The sequence below is a fragment of the Ursus americanus genome, chromosome 2 (assembly GCF_024610735.1).
Source record: "Ursus americanus isolate L20-20 chromosome 2, mUrsAme1.1.p, whole genome shotgun sequence".
NCBI lineage: Eukaryota > Metazoa > Chordata > Mammalia > Carnivora > Ursidae > Ursus > Ursus americanus.
Genome location: NC_142128.1, coordinates 91,022,923 through 91,049,782, shown reverse-complemented (window position 1 = coordinate 91,049,782; position 26,860 = coordinate 91,022,923). Strand labels below are relative to the sequence as shown.

Genomic DNA, 26,860 nt, shown 5'->3' with positions numbered 1-26,860 from the left:
ACTAAGCCACCCGGGCCCCTCCCCTGTGTCTTGAAGCCTAAGAGGGCTTGGGAATGTTAAAGTAGGCAGGGAGGGGTGACTAGGAAGGATGGCTCAAGGGCACCCCTCCCTGTAGGTAGGAGCTGGTCTGGTCTCTGAAACACGTCAGCAAGCCAGGCGAAGAAAAAGATGTCCAGGGGGCCCTGTGGAGGGGCTTGGGGCTGCAGACTCTGGTAATAGCCACATCTAGTCTCCAAAACATAAATTAGACCAAGCATTTTTCCTGCTTAAAAATTGACTGTAGCTTCCTATTACAAACTTCTGATCATCCCCTGCACAGCTCTCTGCTTCTCAGACATCGTCTTGTAAGACTTCTACCCTGATTCACTGTGCTCCAGTTGTACTGCCTTTTTTTCTACTCCTGAAACACATCAAACTTCCTCCTACCCCAGGGCCTTTGCACTAGCTCCTACTTTTGCCCGGCATGCTCTTCCCTGGATCCTCACATGGGTTAGGTCACTTAGGTGTTGGTTAAAACTTTGCTTCCTCAGTGAGGCGTTTCCGAATGCCAACCCCGTGCAGCCATTCCTCTTCAGCATCCCTTTCCCTTCTGAGCATAGCACTCAGGATGGAAGGATCCTGTGCACTTCTTTGCTTCTTCTTCCATTGGAATGTAACTCACGGGAACTGGGCTCTTGTCTCTCTCATTCATTCGGGAGCCTCAGTGCCTAGAAGAGTGCTTGGCACCTGCTACATATTCCATACCCACATGGGAAGTGCCTGGATGAAAACTGTCAGTTTTCAGTCTTGTCTGCCACCTCAAAGCCTTTAGAAAAGTCTTGTTCAATATTTCAGACGAGATCGGGCATGTTCAGGGTGGTATGGCCGTAGACCAATATTTCAGCTGGGGGGCTATGAGGATACTTGGGGCAAGGTGGTGCAGGGAAAAGCAGCTCTGACTGAGGGCAGCTGGTCCCAGCTGGGGTGGCAAATGCCATCCGGGCTCACGTGTGAGAGAATGCCTGTGTGGAATCGTTGCTGAGCAGGCTGGGGATCCAACTATTGGGACATGGGCCTCTGTCTCAGTTTCCCGGGTTGCCATAGACAGGGCAGCTTGGCTGACAGAAATGTGTTGTCTCACAGACTAGAAGTCTGAGATCAAGGTGGTGGCAGGGTGGCTTCCTTCTGAGGGCTGGAGGGGACAATCTGTTCTAGGCCTCTCTCTGGCGGTGCACTGGCAATCTTAGGCATTCCTTGGCTTGTAGAAGTATCCCCTCAATCTCTGCTTTTTAACTTCACGTGGTGTTCTCCCTGTGTACCTGCCTGTGTGCAAATTTCCCCTTGTTATAAGGACACACAGTCATACTGAATTAGGACCCACCCTAAGGACCTCTTTAATTCGGTCATCTACAAAGACCTTATTTCCAAAGAAGGTCATATCTACAGGGACTGAGGGTTAAGAATCAAACATCTTTTTAGGGGACACAATTCAACTCCTAACAGCATTCAAGACAGGTCTAGGGCATTCAGGTTAGAGCAGCAGCCTCTGCTTTGGCCAAATGCTCTGGAGGCCGAGTTTGGTGCCCTGAGACATGTGCTCAGAAAGAAGGCCTCCAATGGAGAGAAAGAATCCCAGGACTGCCTTCATGAAGGTTATTAAAGCCAGAGCCTCCGAGGGCAGGAAGGTGCTCGAGATTGGCCTCCCGGGTTCCTTGGGCTGGCTTCTCTTTAACCACTGGCCTTCTCTCTCACCCCTGTGCTCCCATCAGGGTGCTTTCCTTTTTGGGAGCAGCTCCAAGACCCGGGCAAATGTCCCACTCACCATGCAGGAAACAAATCTCTGCTTTAATTGCCAGGGCAATTAGTGCGCTCCTAGGGTCGGAGACATCACCTGGAAAAGCACTTCGGCTAATCTGAATTTAAGCGGAGTTCTGAAATGATGGACGGCCCTACTGCGAGGGTCTGCCCCCCCCCCCCCATTCGGCTGGCAGCCCTGGACCCCAAGAGCTCCTCTGCGAAGCTGTGGCATCTCCCGCCCCCGTGGCCCCTCCCCTGCTGAGCGGAGGGGAGCATGTTGGAGGCGCAGGCCAGAAGGCAGCCCCCTAACAACTGCCAATCAGCCAGCAACCGGAAACAGAATCACGCAGCACTGAGCTGAAACTCAGGGGAGCTCCGAGCAGGCAGAAGGTAATTGTCTTGATTGGAATTTTCCTGGGCCACCAGCCAATCCTGCTTCCATCTTGTCGACCTAAACACCACGCATTTGCCTTTCATCGTGCTGCTCGAGAGCGCTCCTCTCCTTTCCTGCCTCTTCAAACTCCTTATCTGAGCAAAGCACAAAGAAACCACTTTTCAAACAAAAACTGTCTTGAAATTCAGAACAGAATCGCGGCCCCCAGGAGATCCCACGATCTGAGCTAGCAGGCGGTGTTGTGGGGTGTGAGGGGTGGCCGGGAACGGCTGACCTTGACCTTGGCCCACGAAGGGGCCGTGTGTCAGGTCATGCTCAGCCCCGAGCAATGTGGATTAAGTGGAGGAGAAGAAGGAAAGAGAAATGGGCAGAATTTAGTTCCATTTTTTTTAGATGCATATTCAGTCACTGGGATCCCAAGACGTGTTCAGTAAACAATCTGACCTGTGCTCCCCTGGGTGGGGTGGAGTCTGGCACAGGAGCTGGGAGAGAACCTCTCTCTGAATCAAGCCCTGCTGTCCCCATTTGGTCGGTGTCCACACTTGCTGCCTTTGTGCACCCACTCTCAATGAGTCTTTCTGTGTACAGGGAGCCCCATTATAAGACTCTGGCCTTTTCCTCGCCCTGGGGAAGGTGGACTTCCCTCAATGGTGAGTTTTGTGGCAGGACATAGGCACTGCCCTTCTGCTCCCCTCTCTCATGGGAGCCGGCTCTCCCCAGGCATCAGGCACACTCCTCCATGGTACAAACCCTCACCTGAGTAGTCCCCCGACTTCTGCCACATGGCGGGACTGGCCCCGCGCCACAGGGACCACCACCTTGCAAGCCCATCTTGCTCCAACACTGAGCTACAGGCTCCAATCTAGGGGATATTTAGGCTTCCCTCTGTCTTATTCTTTGCCTTATTTGTCCATTGATTGTAAACACAGCTGGAGGATCATGGTGCTGTTGATTGAACCACCGTGAAGCCTCTCAGCTCGTTTATCCCACCCCTAACAGCTCTTGGGCCACACCACAAGTAGGATCCTTGAATTAGCCATTCTCCTACTTTGCCCCATCAGAAGGTGCTGGTTCTCAGATCCTACAGATGCTAGCAGTTTCCCTTGATCCTGCTCGACTTGGAGTTGGCAGAGACATTCCTCGATGTGTGACCTCTCCAGGGTAGAGAGACTGAGATGAGAATCCGGGTCAGGTGGAGACTCACTATTTGATCCCAGCCCCCGCTGAGCCAGTGAGAGTGCTGGGAAGCCTGTGGTCGGAGGGTGCCTGTCCTATTCGTCCCCTAGCTGGTCAGCCTGACAGGCTCCGAGAGAGTCAGGGAGCAGGTCACCATGAGGTCCAGCCTTTCCTGACTGTGGGGGAAGCTCTTTCCGAGTCCTGACAGCCTTGGGAAGGGGGGTGAGGGGTCATCACAGTGAGGCAGGTGGGAGCCAGCCTACTGTCTGTGGGAGCAGGCCTCCCATGAGCCTTCCTGCCAGTGTTTGCAAAGGGCAGAAGGGGTCACAGAGTCTCAGGCAGAAGGCCTGCTGCCGGCTGCGCAGTTCGGGCTGCGCACAACTCCTCCGGGCGCCGCCGTGCTGTGTAGTCATTATGAATTTGTAGAATTATTACAACTGCCCGCAAATAGCAGTAAAGCACCTCGAGGGAGGGCACATTTTCTGAACTCTCACAAAATTGCCATTTGGGCTAGCAATATGGACGCGTACATGCCTTCAAGACGAACTTTTTATCTTACTAAGGAGACGCCTGAGAGCCGTGGAGAAGAGCCTTAGATCAGGTCACAGATCTGGCTGGTAGCAGAGGCAGGACAGGCACCTAGTTCTCTCAAACAGGGGTGCGCTGTGCTCCTCTGTGCCTTCTTATAACTTCACTGAGCCCCCCGCCTCTTGCTCCCTTCTTGCAGGGTCTGGGATAAGGTGGGCGCCCAAGCAATGTCACCTTGCCCCTCGATACCCCTCTTGATGTGACCATGGCACAGGCTGGCACAACCCTCTCTCCCTCCCCACCCCCCCGCCCCCCCCAGCCTACCTGTGGTGAACTGGGTGGTCGTGGACTGGCTTTCGTTGGTCCCGCGGACGGCACTGACCCACACCTCGTAGCGGGAGCCGGGCCGCAGGGCCTGTACTGAGTATTGGCTCAGGGGAGGCTGTAGCCGAAAAGTGGTCTTCCCGCCTTCCCCGCCCACCAAGCCGTACTTCAAGAGAATGAAATCGACTTTGGCTCGAGGTGGGGTCCACTCCACGAAGGCCACAGTGTCCGAGACATCTCGAACCAGGATCTGTGTGGGCCCATCAATGACTGAATGAAAAAGATCAAGAAGAAAAAAGAGTCTGAGAAATGGGTGTTTGAAATTAGCTCTCTCCTTTCCTCCTTAGGTTAGCTTGGTCAGTCAAAGAGAGGATGGAGAGTATTTTCCCAATTTACAGATGAGGAAAATGAGACACAGTAAGACGAAATCCCTTTCCTGAGGACACAGTTTCACAACAGGGGAAGTGACACTGGAATTCAGTTCCCCTGAATCTTGCTCTCACCAGGCTCTGGTTTTTCAGTGCTGACACTTCCTCATTTGGGCAGGGGAAGGGCACCCGCTGGCTTGAGAGGCCAGCATTGCTTCTGTCGGGAGGTAATGGCACAGAGAACTGAGAGATGCGCTTCTGGTGTATGTGTCCTGCCCTTCTCTCACCTTCTCTGAGCCCTGACGAAAGATCTATGAGATTATCAGCCCCATCTAAATATCTGAGACTTCCAACTTGGTTGCCAAAGGAGGGCATCATGAATGTCCAAAAGATGTCCCTGCTCGGCCACACCCACAACTCAGTCCAGTTGCTAAGACAGTATCACAGCCCAACAGGCATCTGCATGGTGGACGTAAATACACCTTCTGGGAAACTTGTTCTTCTGGGAAAAAAAAAGACCTTAGTTTAGGAAAAGCAACTTGTGGGCTATTCTTTCCCACCTGTTCTTGCATATTCCTGAGCTAGAAGGGCACGGAATGTCCCTCCTGAGCCCTGGCCTCTGGCACTGAGTGGCTGAGGAGAACATCATCGTGGGGTGGCGTCACCTAGAAAAGCTGCTTGGTGTCCCAGGCGGTCCACCATCCATGGTTCCAGCACCCATTTGGGGTCCTGTTCATAGTGAATTAGACAATGGTGAGGTCCAGGAAGGGAAGAGAATGTAGAACGGAAATAGAAAAAGAAAGAACTTAGTGAGGAGAGTAGACAATGCTGTCCTCAACTCCTCATGGCAGGTCTGCATGGCCAATGTGTCCTTTTTGAATTACTCATCACCTTCTAAAAAAGTAGGCCCAGCTTCCATGTTTGCATTTATAATATGACTATGCCCCTCTGGCTGGAGCTGGTTAATATTAATATTAATGTTCTTCAAATTTTTGGAATTGGAACCAGAGGCTCAGATTCTCTGGTTAGATGGTTTGGGACCATGTAGAGCCAGGGCTGGTATGACCATTCTCTACCATATTCACACATAAATAGAAAACATCTGATCTGAAGAGAGAGAAAACAGGCGGGAGGGGAGTGAAGAGGGGAGAGAGTGATTTATCATAAACACATATTTGGTCTTGGTCCCTTCCTGGCACAAAGCTCCTAAAACCCATGGAATCTCTTAAGTGATGAGAGTGCTATTGTCTTTTGTGATGTTAATGAGGTGAGGATAGGGGCTGGTTGCCAGGGGAGTGAGCCATGTGATTAGAGGGTTGGAGCTTTCAGTCCCGCTCCTGACCTCCAGTCAAGATCAATGCCGCCTGTAATGAAGCCTCTGTAAAAACCCAAAAGGACTGGGTTCAGAGAGCTTCCAGGCTGGGGAACCAGAACGCTTCCACGTGCCACCATGCTGGGCCCCCAAACTCCATAGAGGCAGAAGCTCCTCTGTTCGGGGCTTTGCCCAATGTATCTCTTCACCTGGTTGTTGGTTAGTATCCTTTCATATCCTTTGTAGTAAACCAGTAATCTTGTGAGCACATGGATTTCCTGAGTTCCGGGAGCAGCTCTAACAAATTAATCAAACCTGAGCAGGGGGTGGTGGGAACCTCTGATTTACAGCCACTTGGTCAGAAACACAAGTAATGACCTGGATATGCAATTGGCATCTGAAGGGGAGGGCAGTCCTGTGGGACTGAGCCCTCAACCTATGGAATCTGTTCCTGTCTCTGGTAGATAGTGTCAGAAGTGAGCGGAATCGTAGGATGCCCAGCTGGTGTCCAGAGAATTGCTTTGTGGGGGGGCCCTCCTCTTCAAAACACACACACACACACACGCACACATGCATACACACACACACAAACACTCACACACACACACACACTAGAACTGGGTGCAGAATTTTAGGAACAAATGTACATAGAGAAGGAGAAATGAGTGACTCTGGGCGCCTCTAGAAAGACAGAGAAAGTAACCTGAACCTGGCTTTCCACTCTCCAGCTTTTTGTGACATCCAGATACATTCTGGTCCTAGGGTTTCAGGAGACATGTCTTTCTATGTCTTTCCAGTAAATTTTCTTTTTTGCTTTAGCTAGTTAAAGAAAAATTTTCTTCCTTGTTACCAGAGAGTCTTGACTAAGACTGATTTTTTAAACCAGTCCACTCTGGACCACCTCCTACTGTTTCCAAAATGGAGCATTTCCTCAGGATGGACTCTGTCTGATTTTGAGCTTCTTAATCTTTCAGAGTTGGGCCTTTTCCTGGGCAACCCACCCTCTTTCTGGGTCTAGCCCAGTCTTGTTCTTTATTAAGCAGCTTAGGATTTTTGGCTTAGTACCAGCCAAAATGAAAATCACCAGGCCATTTTGGTGCCACCTGGTTTGGAGTTAAAATGAAGTTCTGTTTTTCATATTTGGGGGAATAATATGATTTAACAGAACACATCCAGATGTTTTCAGCATGCTGAATTTAATGGTTTTAGGTAACTTGGGCCTTTTAAATCTAATTTAATTTAATAACAAAATGGGGGAAGTGGTCTTCCAGCTGCTGTATAAGCATAAAGCCTGAAACATAGATACTCAGTATATGGGTGTTGAGGAAATGAGATGAATGAATAGCCTCTGTATCCATGAGAAAGAAAGGGAAGCATTTCAAAGAACTGGAGCTTCTTGAGGGGAAAAAAAAAATGTCACGGAAACTCAAATGACATTGGAAGGCTTTTGTCCTTTAACTCTTTAAGACCCCAAGACCCTAATCATAATGGATTGTCCATTTAGAACATAATCGTGCAGCACAGAGAACTTTCTAGTTGCAGGAGGTCTAGTAATTTGCATTCCCTAAAGGGCCTGCCTGGAAGAAGTCAGTCTGAGTGCCTTTGAGGACTCAGAGATTCGCAGGAGGGGGTTGGTGTCTGTCAGACCTCGGCAGAAGGAAATAATTAAACAATCGTTTCCTGAAAACAGCCGACAGGGTTGGGACACAACCTTCTTTTCTGTAGCCGCCCTTGGATTCTGCCCTTCTGTTGGCCACTCAGTGGTGTCCCCATTCCAGTCAGGTTGGTATCAGCTTGCTTTCAATTTAGGTCCTAATTTCTAAATAAACACAAGTTCTACTCAGAAAGTCAACTGGAATAAATATTTTTCTTTCCATTTCTTCATGACTCTGTACGCAATGCCAAAGTATTAACTAGGACATTTTTCTCAATTGAAAAAAAAAAAATCTGCCTAGCCTTACCACACATTTTTAAATCTGGAATTTGAATCTTAAGGAACTTCCAAACCAAAAAATATTGCAAATTTCATAAAAACATGGTTTGAGTAGAAGACTGAGTAGTTGGTTAGACTATCTTCCTCGAGTTTGGAGGAAAAACTTTCTACAGCTGTCATGCTCTTCTCTGCCCTCTCCGGAACCATCTCCTCTACCCTGGCTTTTGTTTTCCAGTCATGGTTTCTTAATGTCGGTTCACAGGAATGACTTGGAGGCACTGAAACGTTCCATCCCAGGGGTGGCGCATCTACACACGTCATGAAATGCCAGGTTCCGCCATAACCTTGGGGAACAGAGTCGTGGAAAAACTCCAGTCACTGGCGTCCGAAGATATTCCTACAGAGCACTTTTAGGTTGTATGGCTATGGAGTTTCTTCTAAAACATATTTGCATTAGAACAGTAGTTTTAAAGGCTTTTTAGGGGGAATAATACTCTTTTCCTTTAAGGAAGAAAATCTTAAATGACCGTACAAAATATAAAACAGGTGGAGCTGCCTTGGTTGGAGGCCGTGTTGGGCATGGGTGTGGATGTCATCAGAGGCCTGAATCTCCCCTTCATCCTGGCCTTGAGCCACTGCCATGGAGCCCCAGTGCTCTAATGGAACATAATCTAATGCCACAATAGTTTAAAACCAATATTTTCTAGGCTGAGCCTAAGCCTCAGCACCTGATGTTATTTAGTTTGGATCCAATTAGCGAAGTATGAATCACTAATCCATAAACATGGTCTCATTACACGGTGTTGTCGTTCTTTCTTCTGGCCAACTTGGCCTTTGTCCTAAACCCATAACTGGCTTTCTTAGGTGTCAATGTCAGTTTATGAAAAACAAAGCTATTTCACTATTCACCTATCTCAGTTTCTGTCAACTAAAAGGGAAAAGTGCTTAACTTTTGAGGCTCAGCTCCCCCATCAATAAAATGAGACCCAAAATGATACCCGATGCTATTTGTAACTTTTGAGAAATTCTTGGGGAGGGCACACACATATGCGTCATGATTGCTAATTTACAGCATTGAAGTTGGCCATCCTTTGTTAGCTAAGAAAACAACAAGGCAAAAGATGATGCAGTTACTGAATGGAATCTAGAAATGACAATCTTGCATAAGATTAACGTGGGGGATGAACTAATAATCAACTTAAGTCATCACCTTGAACAGTGACCCAACTCACAGGTACTGATTTTGAATGCTTTGTTTCCACTTGCTCTCACTTCTACGTGTGTTCTCTACATATATGTGTATACAATAGGTATTGAGCACTCTCTCATCATAGTCCTAATCATAGTCCTAATCACTTCGTGTGCTTTTTCTAATTTAATCCTCATGTCAACTCAAAGAAGGAGGTATTTTCATTCATCCCTGGAAAATGGTGGCAAGTTTGGGAAGGGTTGGATGACTTTCGCTAAATCTCACAATAGATAAGAGTCAGTTCTTGCTGGTTCCCAAGCTCTCGATACCAGGGGCTGACAAATGAAGCCTCTTAATGAATAAGATCAAAAGAAATATCCTGGAAATCTTAACAAAGAATTTTCCTCATATAATATTCTCCCAGTTTTCTGCGCTTGCAAGGATTAGTAACAGGGAAGATGTTCAGTTAAGCATCTGGTAGAGTTGCTCCATCTCCAGGTATCCACATCATTTCCTGCTCTGGGACAGAACCCAGCACCCTTTGTCCCTCTACTTCTTGGGCAATTTGTTGTCCTTTTCCTAGCATGACCTAATGCGTAGGTGGAGGAAGAAGGTTGGAAGCACTCACCAGTAGAGACGCTGGCCGAGGTAGGGGGGCTCCGGGCTTGCTCTTTCAGAGCCACCACATTGACAATGTATTCCTCCCCAGGCTTTAGTCCTGTCTGATTGAAGGATGTAACGTCACTGGGGAGCTGAGCAATCACCCCTCCTTCATTATTCTGGAAGGTGGGAGGAAAGAAGAAGCAGAAAAGACAAAAGAGAAAAATCATTGGAAGAGAAAAGTGTGGAACATTGACTGTGAATTGTTCATTAAAAATGGGGCCCACATCTATTCCCGTGATGCTGACAGCTGAATGTCTGGGGCCAGGAAAAACTCCCAGCAGACTCAGTAAGAATCTTACCACACTGTGAGGATTTGGCAAATGGAGAATCAACTTTCAAGAACATTTCTTTGGCCTTCCCTGAGTCTATTGAGTTCGCCAATAAAAATTGGTCATGAGGTGATGTGGATTAACTCTTGCCAAAGATTCCATATTTGATGGTTACGGTTAGCATCCATCAGATTTTGGGGCATTTATTATGATGACCATGCCCTTGGCTATTTAGAAGAGTGGACTCGTGTCTGCGTATGCCTGTGAACATACATCTATATGTATACATGCAACATTGTCCAAACTAAGATGTTGCCAGTTTTTTAATGAGTTGGAGCTATTATTTTGCTCTATCTGGAGTTTTCCATGCTGTTACACTGGGTGCAAATCTGTCAATGTCTTGTTTTCCCTTCACCCAGATGAGTTAGGAGCCAGTGACACAACCAGCTAGGAAGTACAAAGAAGAGAAAAAGGAAGCATAGAACAAAGAATAACACAAAGGAGAAAGGAAAAGAGACAAATTGGTGGAAGAAGAAATAAGAAGGATTAACTGGATGATGTCGGGTCCAGGATCATCTACGTACCTACCTCTCAAGTCTGTTATTATACATTTTCTGTGTGTGTCCCTGGAAATGGAAGGGACAAGAAGACTCTTTTTTGTGTCACTGCCCTTCTTCCCTATTCTCTGGACTCTGTTTATGTCACCCGGAGTGCCCTATATATAATTTATAGCCATACTCATAAATCACTGTGACTCATGTCCCTCGCCCTCCTCCCCCTCCCTTGCCCCCCAGCCAGTAGCTGCAACCTACAGATCACAGTTATTCTATGTGGCCATGTGTTTGACCTTGGCATGCCCTGGCCAAGGTCTTATTTAGAGTTTTACATATTAGATGTAAAATAGGCAAACCTAGCATAGTTTTTTTCTTCCTCAGCATCAGGGTGATAGGATTCTCTCTGCCCTGTTACACACCCAGTTGCCTCCCATACGTTAGTGGCCATTTTAATGCAGGTAAGACATACAAGAAGGTATTTGTACAGAACGCCTGCTCTATTTAGCTTGCAGTGACACGACTACTCACATAGAGAAGAAAGTCTTGCTTTGTGGACAGAACTCTGGAGCCCTGGGTTCTTGTGTTAAGCCTGCCACCAACTAGCTATCTGATGTTATTTAAGTTTTCTGAGTCTTGGTCTTAGTCTCTTTAAACTAAACAAACTCGATGTAAAATGAAGGGTCATACTCTGTGAACTGGAAGGTCTTTGGTAGCCCCAACAGTCCCAGCCTCGAAGAATTTTGAAGTAAAATAATGGTGAGATCACTGTCTTGTTAGCCAAATATGTGTCATCCGTCATTAAGTCTGATGAATGACTGGAAAAATGCTATTTGATACTGAAAGATGAAGATGGGGTAAGGCCTAGGATTAAACATTACACTCCCATGAGTGGTAGAGGCAGGGAGAATATCAGGAAGGTCAGCAAATTCTGGAAAACCAGAAGTAGGCAGGCGCTTCTGGCAACTTGGGAAAGTTCTAGATTAACACAAGAAAATGCTACTTCAAAGAAGAGAAAGCAATCAGGATACTTTTTAACTCAAAAACTAATAATGTAATGTGTTCAAGGATAAATTTTCTCAATTAATAGGTTACGAAAGGTATTTTCGTGTTATGCCTCCGAGCCTGGCCACGCAAGCTGACTTTTCTGCATCTTCTGCATGGAACGAAGCCATGTGACTGATTCAGTCTGGCTTTCCTTATGTCCTAAAGAGAAGCCCCGACATTTTGAAGGTTCGGTTTTTAGACTTGCTAAAATGATAGCTTGCCAAACTCTAAAGCTTTCTGAGCAGAGAGCCGGGCCTGGTGGCCGCTTTCCACATCCCGTCTTCCAAAGCCAGGGTGTGAGGCCAGGGCTACTCTTGCTCGTCCGTCCACCACGCCTTTGTGGAAGAGATGTTCTATAGCTCAGACACCACCAAAGCTCCCTTCGCGTCCTCAGCTGCATGGAGAGAGACATTGGGTAGCGCTATCCTTGCAGCCTCTGATTCCAAGTTGAGGGTATGAATACGCCAAATGAGGCTGTTTGGCAGTGTCACAGGTGGACATTACCTTTGGAATGAAGCTGATCTCCCACCCATCGAAGGAGAATGAGAAGGGCTCCCACTGCACCTCCACGGTGGTCTCTGTGATGGTCTTGAAGTGTAGCCCTTGAGGAGTGGAGAGATCTGGAACACAGCAATGTGGGTGACCATGTCACGGCTATCCCTGGCAGGGACAGAGAGCATCACCTGGGGCTTTGCCTGGGTGCCATCCCTCCACACCTTGGGTGTGGTGGGCAGTCCCAATCTTATTACAGACATGACAGGCACCAGGTGTAGGGTTGGCCCACTCTGTCATGGCCCTGGTGCTGCTCTGTATTGGTGATACCGGAGTGAACTTAAAACGTAATCTAATAAATACTTTTTTAATGCTGTCTATTCCATCATAGGTTGATATTAAAATACAAAAGAGACAACCCTTCCTTTCCTTACTAATGTGGCAGATCTTGGTATTTAATACGATGCGTTACTCAGAGGACTGAACACTGTCTTTGGAGGCTCTAAGGATTCCTGAGAGGCAATAAAATGTTCCCATTTCACACCCAGGAAGAGGGAGGCACAGACAGAGTTGGCTAAAGATGAAAGCCAACTTCAGAATAAAGACTAGAATGCTTTTCTTGATCATCTGATGTGCAGTCAGAGTATTTCATTTAGCTCAAATTGCCATATCTAGGATGGTCTAAGATTTCCATTTCACGTCCACGAGGCAACCAAAGGCACACACAAAGGACAATGGCAGATCCTGGGATGTTTGCTCTCACTCCACTGTCTCCCTCTTTTCTCCAGTTCTTCACTGTTTGTCTCTTCTCTCCCTCACTCACCTTTGCCTCACTTATCTTGTTTCTCATTCCTTTCTTAATCTCCCCTTTTTCTGACTCCAATCCCCCCCCCACAGACACAAACACACACGCACACACAGACACACACACACAGACACACACACACACAGAGGCATGCACAGGTTCAGTGAGGTGGAGGTATGCTTGTCCTAATGGAGTTCCAATTACCAGCCCTGAGATAGGACAGCATGACTTTTCTCAGTTCTCCAGGGAGCCCGCTCCCATTTTAGCTTTGCCTCTCGTGGGATATTCCATTGGAAAACTGACAGATTCTCATCCTTCCTGTTTGGAAGCTTCCTCATGCTTCTTGGTTGAAAGGCAGGTCTGATTCTGAACCCACCTGAAGGCACGTCAGGTGAGTTTACATGATTTTGTCCTTGTCACCTGGGAGCTCGCCTGAGGGGATGCCCTGAATGGGCATAATACGGGCCACGGGGGGGGGGGGGGATGGAAACCTCATCACTGCGCGTGCACGTGCACGGGAGAGGAGACGCCTGGGAGTCGGGCCAGGCACTTGCCGTGGTGACTCATCCCGGAGCAAGGTGGGAAAAGCGGCAGATGGTGACCTGCGTCTCTACACAATCATCGAAGATATTTAAAACTGCTTCTCAGGCACCAGAGGAATTTAGAAAAAAAGGTCAAATATAAACAGAGATAATTATAGGCCTATTTACAGAGTCAGCATTCGTTGGGGGAATCCAGTATTATAACAGCATCTCTGTCACCTGGAAAGCAAGGGGATGGGCTGATTTCTTAAATCCTTTCCTCTCTGCCGGTCCCTATCCTTTCGAGTGCAATTCAAGTCCAAGGAGCCTTCAAGGCCAGCTCTTCTTCCTTTGACCTCTCCCTTCTCTGAAATTTCATGGCGTTTGTTATCCAAATGCCATCTTGTCCTTTGAGACCTACATGAAGTGGACTGGAACCTCTTATCCCTTATTTGGTGAGAAGTCCCATTTCCTGACCCACGGGCTTCTGTTTCTCAGTTACTTCTTGATCCAGTGTCCTGCTACTGCTGAAATCTCGGCGTGATGGAAATCAAAAGTATTTGGTTTTTGTCCCTGGGTTCCTGGCACATAACTCCTAAAACTTTTGGAATCTCCAGAGTGATAAGAATATCTGGTGATGGGTAGTAAGGAGGGCACGTATTGCATGGTGCACTGGGTGTTATACACAACTAATGAATCATCGAGCCTTACATCGGAAACCGGGGATGTACTGTATGGTGACTAACATAATATAATAAAAAAACATTAAAAAAAAAGAATATCTGTTGTATGATGGCAACATAACTAGATAGCGGGTTTCCAGAAAAACCACGTCATGATTTAAAAGATCAGAACTTTCGGCCCCATCTTCCAACCTCCAGGGAGGGGGGACGGGCTGGAGACTGAGTTAATTACCAATGGCCAGTGACCTATTCAATCATGCCTCCAGAGTGAAACGTCCATAAAAACCTCCAAGCAACAGGGTTTAGAGAATTTCCAGGTTGGTAAGGGGAGGTGCTAGGGGGTGTGATGTGTCCAGAGAGGACACAGAAGCTCCACACCCCATCCCCTATCCCTTGCCCTAACCATCTCTTCCATTTGGCTGTCCCTGAGTTGTATCCTTGGTAATCAGACAGTACGAGTAAGTAAAGCACTTTCCTGAGTTCTGTGAGTTGTTCTAAAGAATTATTAAACCTAGGAAAGGACTGTGGGAACCCTTTGAATTTACAGCTGGTCAGTCAGGAGTAGGTGACAGCTTTGCACCTGTGACTGGAGCCTGAGGTGAGGATAGTCCTGTGAGACTCAGGCCCTAACCTGTGGGACCTGACACTCACTCCAGGTAGATAGTATCAGAGTTGAATTGCAAGTCACCTTCCCAGCACCTGAGAGGTGGAGAAGCAATATTGGGAAAGACGATTTAAGAAACCAGTGGTATTAAAGAAAAAAAAAAAAACTGCCTTCCTATCTTCGTATTCTACTCTTTGATGTAGCCAATGTTAATTCTTGGTATGCAGTCTTTTGACATTTTTCTATGTTTAAACAAAATACATGTAAAATCAGATATCCACCTATAGGAATTTTTCCCTGTTCTAAATAAAAAGGAAAACTCTTTCTTATGGAGAGCAATTTAGCTGGCCTTTGTCTCTGCTGCTCTTTCTCTCCACTGAATCTTTCTGAACTATCCTTTAGAGCCTCAACTTTTATAATCAAAATAGACTATATTTTGCTAAACAAAAGACCATGAAGAAATTATGCCACCCCTCTATGAGGAGAAGTGGGTGTCGTCAGTGTGGTTTTAAATAAGATTTTTTTCCCACTCCGCTATACACTTACCATCTGTAACATACCATTTAGCACTTGCTTATTATACGTCCTATTTCCTATCTTCTGGTTTTGAATCCCTAACTAAATTCAAAGTCTGTATAAGTCTCATACTTTCTTTGACTTCTAATCAGACTTGAGCTTATAACAAGTCAGAACTCAATAACTGCTTTTTTGTCCTTTTGGTTCTATAATTGATGGGAGCTGCCCGGATTTGGAAATTCTCTTAATCGGATGTGCCTTTTTAGTGATTTACCCTTTTCCAAGTGGGTCCCGTCGGAAGCCCTTGCCCTCAAGAGCAGTGATTATTGCAGGCATCCCTGAAGAATTAAGAAAAGACACTGCTATCATGAATGCCCATGATCTCATGTAGGAGAAAAGAAAAATGAAGGAGGACGGGGAAATGTTACGTACGGGTGGCCACCTTGGCAGTGATGGGAAGGCTGAGGATGCTGCTAATGACAGAGTAGACGCTGATGTTGTAGGTGAGACCTGGCTCCAGCTCCGTGATGGTGACACCAGTCCAATCTCCAGGTACCCGCCGCTGGAGCTGGAGGCCCCCCAGGGCCGTCGGCTGGTAAGAGATCACATATTCCGTCACTGCCATCGGCCCGTCCCATTCCAGCTCAATGGACCTGTCGCTGATACCAGCCACTCGCAAGTCCTCTGGAGGGGCAACTACCGGGAGGCAATACACAGATAGCATGAGCTCAGAGGACTGCCTTCCCCATCCTGGACTCAACTTTCTTCCTCACATCTCACCCCACACACCCTGCCCGTATGTTCTGCTTTGTTCACTGGCTTAGAGTGATCTGTAACTCCTTCTGTGGTCAGGTTCTTGCCTCGTCTGTGCTTAGTACTTCTCTCCCCATAGGGCCACGAGCTAGTGGTGAGCCGGAGCAGCTCCTGCTAGCTTGTGAGAGTTGAATGTCAAATTTTCAGGAATTTTTCAAGACTGTTGTTAAATACAGCCATCATTGAAGACTCAATTGTATAAACGTACAGTGAAGTCAATGGTATTAAAAACAGAGGGAATAAATACTCAAAACTCATTACTTTCAAATTATTTCATGACATTTTACTATTAAACATGCCCTCGAGATAATTCACGTGTACTGTACCTCTCTGGGGGGAAGACTGTAGAATAGCATTCTAGTGCACAGCTGTTCCCAACCCCATGTTGCGTGACATATGTCATGTTGGTAGTCTGAAATTGGCCATGGAAGGAGTATTTCCACCGTGGAAACTGGCAAACGCTATACAGCAGGGTTTTTAATTTTTTCCCTCAGAGAGCTAGTTGTTACATATTTAACAGCACACCACTGGCCAACATTTTTGGTCGTTAAATAAGTGTATGTCATCAGATTACCTGAGGAACCCATATTTGATTTGGCAAGTGGGAATAAAGGCTTATTCCTGGTTATCTTGTAAAACATAAGAAGCCAAAACAGTAGGTTCTGGATACCATAGCCAGATGAAGACATTCAATAACCCTTTATTGTATTATTTTTCCTCTTAAAAAGAAACCATTGAGGTTTTGAAAGAAATGTGACTTGTGTTAGACTGGTTTTTATTAGCCTTGATCTTGGGGATGATGATAAAGAAGCTTTCTCGAGGGCTTATTTTTCTCTCTTGTTCCACATCTCAAATGTTACTCAGAATATCACCCAAGAATAAGCCTCACTGAAATAGTCTTTCATGTATGGCTCCCTTAGGAAGTGAATATTCACCAGGAGTGTGGGTATTAAATAACTGAACCTTTAAGACCCATTGGGAGGCTAACTCCAGTGTGCCTGTCATTGGACCTGCCCAGAGATTAAATAAAAAATTGGGACAATATTGAAATAGTCGTAATTAACTTACAGGTTGACATGTGGTGAAGATGTTAGTTAGTGTAAGAGTCACCACTGGCTTTGAATGTTTCACCTTACCAAAAGCATAAGACTGAGCCAGCTGCTGTTCACAGACTGTGTGAGTGGAGAGCACCTGTCGTCTCTGTTCTGTTCACACATGTGCCCTCAAATCCTCGGCAGAGGCAGAAATGACAAGCCCTCTAACTCAGACTCATGGGGTGGAATTAGGACCATATATTTGCAGTGCTGGGCATTTGCTTTGACTGCTTGTGCCCCAAACCATTCATTGTATAAAACAGTCTCGAAAGCAGAGCTCCCTGTGATTGGAGATGGCAAATGCTGACTGAAACAAACAAAAAATTAAACACTCCTTTTTTAAATTTGTTTAATTTATAAAATTAAACGTATGTCAATGAGATTTAAATAATTAAACTTCAAACGATCATTTATAAGCTTATATCATTTTTAATTCTGACATTATTAAAGCTCTGAACTGCACTAAGACCTTTGGGATAGCCTGGCCCCTGGACCAAGGGAAGATGAATTTATATATAGAATCTGTCAGTACTTTGCATGATTCTACTGAGCATTTACCATACACCAGGCACAATGCCAACCATTCTTATGTGGACTGTTTCATCTTGTCCTTTCATCAACACTATGAGATAGGTATTATTATTACCCCATTTTACAGATGAGGAAACCGACTCCCACAGTCAGCAAACACAGAACCAAGGATTTGAACCAGGCAGAATGGTTCTAGAAACTCTTAGCCAGTAAACAATACCATTTTACATTTGCGCAGCATTTCACAGTCTATAAAATATAGACACATGTTCAGACACACCATCTACCTGTAATGTTAAAAAATCCTTTAATGGCAGCCCTATGAGGTAGATTGGGTAGATATAACTAACCCAACTTTACAAATGGAGAAACTGAGACCCAGGTTAAGGGACTTGCTAAACGTCAGGGAGTTGGGTCAGAATTGGTTCTCAAACCCAGATCTTCTACACTTGGTGTTCTTCCCCCTACAATTTGTAGGACAGGTTATAGATTGCACGCAATGCCTTTGCTCATTTATACATAGCCATCGAAATAAACTACCGTGAAGGAGAGTTCAGACTATTCTTTAAGATATAAATTTCAGACTGGTGCTTATCCTAGAAGTCAGAAACTTATTTTAAAAAAGGATTCTCTACTGCTTGCCTCTTGTGATTCAACACAACTGATTCCAAGTTTCTGAAGTGGGACTTCTCCTGTCATAGCCATAGACATGGCCATTCCAAATTTCAAGTCATCGACAACTCCTAGGGCACTTGGGACAAGTCAGTATATTTCTTTTTGGTTCCTTCTTCCAGAAAATAAAGCTAATAATGATCCAGGCAGAGAACCTTGGGATTTTAAAGTAAGAAGGGAGTATAGAAGGATTTTTTATCTTGACAGCTTAACTTGGCAAATTTTTTATCTTGAGACCTGAGCCTGGTGGTAAACACCGCCCTCACTCGTGATGATAAAGCAGCAATGGTGTTGTCTGTGGTGGGAATACTCTTGGGGGTCATGGCTCAATGGAAGAAGCCACGACCACCAGCACTTGCCCTATAAATTAGCAGCAGCTGTGTACCTTGGTGTCAGTAATTCCCATAAGGTGAAATGATACTGAATTATTAAAAGAAACTGTAGAAGAGCCATACGCCTTGATTCAGTAAATTGAGGGTGGAAGCAAAGTATTCATAGTCTTACTTTCTTTGGGGTCCCGACTTTGAACTTTGGGGGAAAGAGCAGGCAGTTAAAAAGGAATAAATTGTGGCTCGAAGAATTGGAGTTGCTTTATCTGCAAAGATTCTATGCCGGTTACTTTTTAGATCCTGCCTCAGTTGTGCACATGTGTGCTGAGAGCAGCTGGAATCCGTTCCATAAAGTGTCTTGCTCCAAGGAGCGAGTAATTTCAGGTGCCAAAGGTTGGGCTGGCTGCAGTGTGGGCAGAGGCAGGGGCTGACGTTGATGGATCTCCGCAGGTCTGACTGAAGTCCAGGGAACAGCAATCTGGATTGTTTCAAGTCCTGCTCTGGTGGTTCTTTAATCCTGCTGACTCATAGGGAGTTTTGGCCAGTTCACTGGACAGATCCTGTGCTAACCTCCTTCACTGGGGACAGATGTGGACAAATAGTTTAACATGTTTCTCTCCTCCACCGCTAAGGCTTTAAAAAAAAAAATCATTTGACAGGGCTCAGCTTTCCTATCAACAGACCATTTCTTTGTGTATGTGGCTTTTATAATTTTTATTTTTCAAGTCTGCTTTACTTAGCATCCCGGAGAGGATTAAAGAGTGCTAGAAGTTGGTAGGAGACCAAGGCTCTCATTCTTGCTCCGCCATTAATTAGCGGTCTGGCTCTAGAAAAATCTTTCTGCCTCTCTGTACTGCTGCTTTTTAAATTTGTAAAACGAGAAGCCCAGTGTAGCTTCGTTCTACGGCCTGTTTTGAGCGTTCATATTCATGACTTTTTTGTTCTATTATCTTTACATGGCCAGAGAACAGAGGCAGAAAGGTTGAGGTTTTGTCCTGTGGCACGCTATGAGCAAAGATCAAGGCTGGGAGTCAAATACAGTGGCCTTGTCGACGCTATTCAGCTGTATCCAAGCTCTGGTGGTCTAGGGGCTCAAAATGAAGCCCACACAACAGGCAGCTCTCTGCCGTGGCCTTGCCAAAGAGAAAAGAAGGACTCGTGCAGAGGTATATTCTGTGGCTCTCCACAGTTTCACCTTCCTTATTCTTTTCTCTCCTGTCCTCACGCCTGCTGGCGAGGGAAGCAGTGACGCTGTGGTGTGTGCATCTGGCCAGAAATGTCAAACAGTGGGTAAAGAGTCCCCTCTCCCACAGCCTTCTCTCAAAGAGCAAGCAAAGGAGCACTTTAGATAATGACCTAGATACTTCTCTGGAAGAGACCTGTGGTGTTCGGTTTAAAAGGCAGGCATTGAGAGCAGCACCTGCAATGAGTGGTGGCTCCGGGGTTGCTATAGAAACAGGTGAAGGTTATGCAACTGTCCTTCCTCACATGCTTCTGGAACCTGTAAAGCAATTCATCTGGGCCTCCCGAAGTCGTCTTCGAACAGCACAGAGCTAACGTGCTGGAGTAACATGGGTTCCCGTTTGGACTCCACCCAGTTGCGGTTGTGCCAGCAGCTGCTGAGACTTCCCTGAGTGACCAGGTGGGTTTATCTCCAGTTCAGTCTGGATCCAGGATCGGATTCAGATTTTGCTTGCAAATGGACCCATTCTTGTAGAAAAGCAGGGTCAGGAATATGGCAGGAACATGGCGGGTCTGTAGAGCCCAACAAAGATCTATTCTATCAAGAAGCATGTGGGCTCCAGAGTAGCCATCCGGAGCAATGGCTCACGCGGACCCTTAGCGTCCCCTGCTGGGGCCTCACAGAGCCTCGTCCTGTGGCTGGAACCCAGGGCCATGCCTCAGCCTCCCCTTGCCAGCAACTCCCTCGTGACTTTGGATGCAAACAAGGCTTCACGTCATGACGAGGCTTAACTTCTGCTTGAATTTTCCTTTGGAACAATTGGTATAACAACTGTATGTGTTTTTAGAACGACATTTCAGTTCAGTAAACAAAATTGGGAGGCTAAATGAAATAACAATATGGAAAACAATGAAGGAACGTGAGAAGATTTCCTTCCCTAAGCAGTGCGTTACTGTTTTGTTTTCTCGTTATTGCCATTGATCTTTCCAAAGAATTTAAGTTGAAGTCACAGGTGCAGGGACCTTGTCGGACTGGTCCGCTTAGCCAGGTGAAGATCACTGGCAACGCTGAGGACAGGAAGCTAATGACGCTGACCTCCCAGGAGATAACCCATCAGAAAGTTTAAAGATATTCGATTGCTGTTATTTTTTATTTGAAATCCTCCCAGTGGGCACTCTGAACCCGCTATTATAGATTCAACCGTAACAGGAAAGGATCAAGATCAGTCATATAACCTGATACACAAACAAAACGTATCAGCAAGTCACTGATTTAGTCAGAAGGGGATGAGCCGCAGCAGTGAAATGATGAAAATCATCTAATTTAAGGTAAAAAAAAAAAAATCTCCAGTGAGAGATTAATATTTTCCCCTCCGCCGGATTTAGATCTTCATTTCAGGCTATCACCTTTGTATCCGTTTCCACAGAGTCAGACTATGTATTGGGGTTGGTGCCAATGTGCTCCATGTCGTCCGAAGCGAGGTGAGTCACGGCCTTTTAGTGTTCTGTACCAATTGTGAGAACGTGAGCTTTTGCTTGATGTCTTTAGGACTTTATTCCTGTTTACATTTAATCCCTTGCCTATAAATACTTTTTGTCCGTGTGGACACGAGAGCATTTCACCAATTAGTGAGCCCTTGCCATATGTAAGTTATGAAAGAACCAGAGTGCCTAGCTTGCCTGTTTATCACAGACCAACCACCCTCTTGTGCAGTAGCACTGGAAAAGGACACGTCCCTGGAACATGGCAACAGGCCAGGGGGACAGCTGGGGGCAGGTGGAGCTCTTGGAAGCTCCCTGAGCTAGAGGGTGGCCTTGCCTGAGGTGGTCCCACGGCGTGCCTCTCCGCTTTCCTCCACCGCAAGGCCAGCATTCTTAGCATTGCCTCTGCTCCGGTCTCCAGGCTTTCAGCCTACACTTGACCTTTTCTGGCGTCTGCTCTTTCCCCCTTAAGTCTGCCTCATCAATTGTGACTGACTCAAGAACCCAGCTCTCTTGTACAGCAAATGAGCACAACCCAGTTGGGAATTCGTTTGCATGGAATACACCTTCCCTCCCATCTCTCTTTCCACCTCCAGTTAGTTTGCCGAACGCCCTACGCAGCCCTCTTCCTACCTGCCGAGCAGTCGGGGCCCTGGTAGCCGTCTTCGCAGAAGCAGAGCCCCTCCTGGCAGTGTCCTCGCCCGCTGCAGGCGTTCGGGCACCGCCGCTGACTGCAGTCGTCCCCCACGTAGCCCTCCTGGCAGAAGCAGGTGCCATTGGCGCATCTCCCCTTCCCTGAACAGTCCCCGGGGCACCTCAGCTCGCTGCAGTCCTCGCCTGTGTAGGGCTCTTCACAGACACACTCTCCATCCACGCAGAGCCCCCGGGAGCTGCAGTCTGTCGGGCACCGGAGCTCGGAGCAGTCGCCCCCGCTGTACTCGCTGTCACAGACACACTGGCCGTCCACACACACGCCCCGGCTGGAGCAGCCCAGGGGGCAGTAGGGCTCGGAGCAGTTCTTGCCGAACCAGCCTTCATTGCAGATGCAGCCGCAGGACTGGAGGCTAAAGTTGCCATGGCCACTGCAGTGAGGGATGTAGTCCAGTTGTCCTGGAATGGTCAAGGAGGAGGTCAAAGGGCTGCAGTGGCACCTTGGTGCATGGGGAGGGGCGGGCAGAGAACTCTCCTGCCTCTCTGGTCAGAGTCGTGTGGCTGACAGTCAAGCGCAACCTAGTGTGGTACCGATCCAATTTCATAAATATTTTCACCCAATCTGGATTACCTGTGCCTTGCACCGTGCTGGGGACAAGGATGAATGAGATCTGGCCCCCTGTCCTCCAGGAAATCACCTTCAGTGTGTCTTAGCTTGGGTTCCCTAGAAGTAGACCTTGGATGAGGACTCAGGTCAAGGTGACTTATTAGAAAGTGCTCCCGGGAGAAACTGGTCAGGGAGAGGAGGAGATAGGGGAGGGAGGAGCCCAAGCCAGGGTGCGTTAACAGGCAAAGTCCCAGGGAGGATAACCTGGGTTTAATCCTGCTGGCCGCTCTGGCCACAGTGCAGGTCTCACCTCACCACGGCTTAAGGGCTGTTCTGGGGTGGTGTAAATGCCCAACCTTGTCTCCTTGGGCAGGCCAAGGAGGTTCCCTTAGCCCAAGGACAGTCCCTGACAAAGACACCCAGGATCTGGCTGTGGGGACTGAAGGAGACCCCAGGGGATGTCGGCTGAGCACTGAGTCTGCTATGCAGGGCAAGGTCATATGTGCTACAGACCCATCTTTTGCTCCCTCTCCTTCCTGCCATTTAACTAACTTGGCTCATCACAACTCAGCACCAGGGTCACTTCTAAGGCTTCCCAGAACTTCAGTCTCATTTAGTTACTGTTTGCTGTGATCTTTTTGGATTCTATGCATGTCTCTATCCTAGCCCTTACCACACCATAGCTACAGGGGTAAATTTATCTGTCTAGCATAAGTCAAATAAACTAATTAAGCAAACACACTCCCAATACCTGCTTGGCATCCTTCTCTGTGCTTGGCTCTGGGGAGATGAAGTCAAGCAAGTTATATCCTTTTTTAATTCTGCCACTTTACCTAGCCCCGTGGTCTGAAAGGACACCATGCTGACATTGCTTTAACATAGTTCTTGCTTGTGGATTTTTCCACATCTGCCAGGGCGCCTGCTGGGAGGCTGGGAGAAAGCCCACTCAGAAGCCGTCCAGCTTCCTGGGCAGTGAGGAGTTCATGTCCACGGACACCTATGACTTCCCTGTATTTCTCAGCTCCGCTGAAAAGGAAAACTGGGCTGAACGTTCTTACTGAAGAAAGGGGAAAAAGGGAGATAGAACGACTGGACTTTCTCTTCTTCACATTCTTTATTTATAGCTTTGGTTATGAGGACGAGAAAGAGGTGAGAAAACTTGTGAAATATTTCACCATTCAGAAACTAACATAATATAATAAAAAAATTATTAAAAAAAAAAGAAACTTCCCCTAATTTTGGTGTCGCAGGATGAACATGTCTGATACCCGTTGGACAAGCAGGCCATCCAGGCCCGGTTCATGTCATCCCTGCCACCTCCTGCCTCTTCCCTGTGAAAGCCTCGAGATACCAGACCCTACAGAGGTGAAAACTGGAACCCAAGATAGCAAGAAGAATTCCTGTTCTCATTAAAAAAATGACCGGCATGGGTCTAAGGTACCTTCTGGGTGAGCGGACTGAGGACAAAAGGGGATTAACACAATTTCTATTTATTAAGGGTCAGCTGATAACTGTTGCTAACATGGTGCTTACCAGAAGTCAGCCTTTCCTTTGAATACCCCAAATTTTATATGTAACAATCCGTCACTGGAGTCTATCAGCATTTGTAGGTGGGGAAGGCAGGCACGGGTTATGTAACTTGCTTAAATACCAGCTAGTAAGTAGCAGAGGCAGGATTTGAACTCAGGGAGCTTGGCTCTGAAGATGTAATGACTTCAACCAGAGAGGTCAAGATAGTAATTCGGGTTTCTAGTCAAGGGGTGGGTGTCTCCTGGCCACTCAGCCTTTCAGAGCGTGGAATCCGCTCTGCGAGTGTGTGCGAGTCCGTGCGCGCGCATGAGCAGATGTGTGCGTGCATGCGCACGCACGTGGGTGTGTCTGCGGAGGGAGCGGAAACCTCGATCTTGCGGGAGATGGGGACAGGTCCTCTGAGACCTTAATGACTATCATTTACTCAGATGGGAGAAAGGCTGTGGCTGAGCGAACAGAGCGCCTGCGTTCTCTAGTCCCTGAGGTTAACATGGAGAGATATCAATTCAACAGCCTGTGAAAACCAAAGATGAATGAAGACAGACACCAAATTCCCTGCTCGCCACAGAAGTTGCTGCGCTGAACCGATGTACCATTACCTGACTCATACCCCCCAAATCAGGTTAATGTATTTCAAACTAGCTGAGCAGTGTGGAGAATCCCTGCCCCGATTCCCCCGGGAAGGACCGCATTTAGATCTGAGACGTAGCAGCGGAGAGCTGCGGACGGGCAGACGAGTGCACTCTTCCCTCCACGCGAGGAGGGGCTGGATTTTGTGGGAGGGGCTGCCCCGCACCCCCCCCCCCCCCGCACGCTGTCCCCCCTCCCCCGCGCCTCGGCTGCCCTTGCCTGGACCCGCGAGCCCCCAGCCCCTACCTGTGGCCGCGCTTTCTGGGCAGCAATTGCTGGCGCACTGGTCCCGGAGCAGAGACACCTCCCTCTCCAGCATCTCAATCCGGCTCAGCAGCTCCTGCAGCACCCGGGCCGAGCCGGCACACGGGCAAGCCTTTTTGGGGAGGTTGATCCTGTGGGTGAAGGTGACCTGGCTGTCGTGGTCCGAGGTCTGCCCGGTGTACTCTGCCAGCGCCTCGTCTTCGGCGCTCACCTCCTGCTCGGCCGAGGCCTCCAGCCCAGAGGAGCAAAGGCTGTCCAGCGGCACGTTAATGTTGTACACGTGGTTGAAGACCATTGGCCGCTCTTTGCCGGATGCGCTGTAGTTGGCCACACCTCCTTCCTCCTCCACCGCCTGTCTCCGGACCCTTTCGGTGGTGACCTCCAGCTGACACTGGGAGGGCTTGAGCAGGGAGCCCAGAAGGATCAGGTTGACGCCAATGAGCATGCTCTTCAGGACCACCGTTTCCCCGTCCACCCCCATCCTCTCAGCCAGAGTTCCGGGCTCAAGACCAGCCTGCGGGAAGTTGTGGGAATCTGCAAGGGAAACAGAGGAACGAGAGGACCCTGAGAGGTGTGCGGAGCCCCGTGGCTGGGCACGATCCTACAAAGCTAGGGAATAGGTAGTTAAGATTTTCCACAGGGAGGTTGGGAAGGGACAATAGCTACCAGGGTCACAAAAGTCCAGAGCTCTGTCCCCAAGAGGGATGGATTCCTGAAAATGAACACTACTTCCGCAGAAGGACATTTTGCTTTCCCAAAAGGCTTATCTAGAATGCACGAATCCAAGCCCGGTGGTGGGCAAGTAGCCCCAGCACAGAGGACCTGTGAGGACTGATGACTGGGGCTTGGTGGATAGGCTGTTCCTCCAGGGAGAGCTCAGAGCTTCCTTTCAGGGCTGGGTGAGAAGTACGATGAAGGGTACCATGGAGCCTCAGGCATACCCTCATATTTTCCCACATATTTATTAGCAAGGGGCCCGGCCAGCCACTTCAAAATAACTTATTAACTCCTGTAAGCTCATGTATTCAATACAAGTTGATTTTAGAATAACCAACCAGGCAGATAGTATAGTTCCAGGTGATTGTGGTTGTTAATAATCCTTGGGTACATTTGTGATTATCGGGACTGTGTGAGCCGAACTTTCTTTTAATCTTCTCATTAGTTTAGTCCCGGTGTTTTGTGACCACGGGGTGCCTTTCTTCCGAGGTCCTGTTTAAATTGCTAAAATAATGAATTAGCTCCTCTGCTCGTTACCTAGTCACCAAAACCCACAGAGGACGATAAATTTACTGTAATGCAAATCAGTTTTATAGAAATTATATTTCTTTTTTATCCCCTATGTAAAAGAGGAAAGAGGCTTACAAACTTTGGTTCTAAAGGTAGTGTTAGAGCTTCTAAGAAGATTAAAGATTGAGGGATGGAGTAAGGCTAGCTTGGACTTGGAGAAGGCACGAATGATGGTTAATGCCTAGTGACTGTGCTCGGTGCCCAGTCTGCGCTGTGTACCCAGCACATGACCTTCCTGGCCCTGGAGGGGGCTTGGTGATTATGCCCATCTCATGATGGAGGCAATTCTGCCTGGAGAGTTTAGGATTTGAATGCAGGCCTGACTGACTTTCATAGACTGAAAGCCTGTGTTCTTAACGCTGAGCTCTAGCGTCTTCCTTGAAAAGCACGTTCAGTTTTCTGATGTCTCTGATGGCAGTTGTGTTAATTCTAGGATCGTCCTAGGAATACTGAGATTAGAAAGTTTTGCTAGGGTCAGATCCAATATTCCTTCTTCCATGAAGGCTTCTCCTCTCACCTTTTCCTTCCTGTCCCTTCATCTGCTCTCCTGAGTGAGGAGAAGTTAAGTCCCTCTGACAGCATTTCTCACGCTAGACCTGCGTCTCCTTTGCTTGTTTCTCCCCACCTGGACTGCTAA

At 47.4% G+C, this 26,860-nt stretch overlaps 1 protein-coding gene across 1 annotated transcript in view; it reads right to left on the bottom strand.

The window, feature by feature from the left end:
• The window catches only part of TNR (tenascin R), an 81,576-nt gene extending 56,114 nt beyond the window's left edge, over positions 1–25,462 (bottom strand). The window contains exons 1-6 of the mRNA XM_045811420.2: positions 24,919–25,462; positions 21,888–22,364; positions 15,584–15,847; positions 12,035–12,150; positions 9,629–9,779; positions 4,199–4,468 (exon numbers count right to left, since the gene is read on the bottom strand). Of these exons, the coding sequence (XP_045667376.2) occupies positions 4,199–4,468; positions 9,629–9,779; positions 12,035–12,150; positions 15,584–15,847; positions 21,888–22,364; positions 24,919–25,417 (1,777 nt within the window). The 5' untranslated portion in view covers positions 25,418–25,462. The remainder of the gene's footprint in view (positions 1–4,198; positions 4,469–9,628; positions 9,780–12,034; positions 12,151–15,583; positions 15,848–21,887; positions 22,365–24,918) is intronic.
• Positions 25,463–26,860: the final 1,398 nt, after the last annotated feature.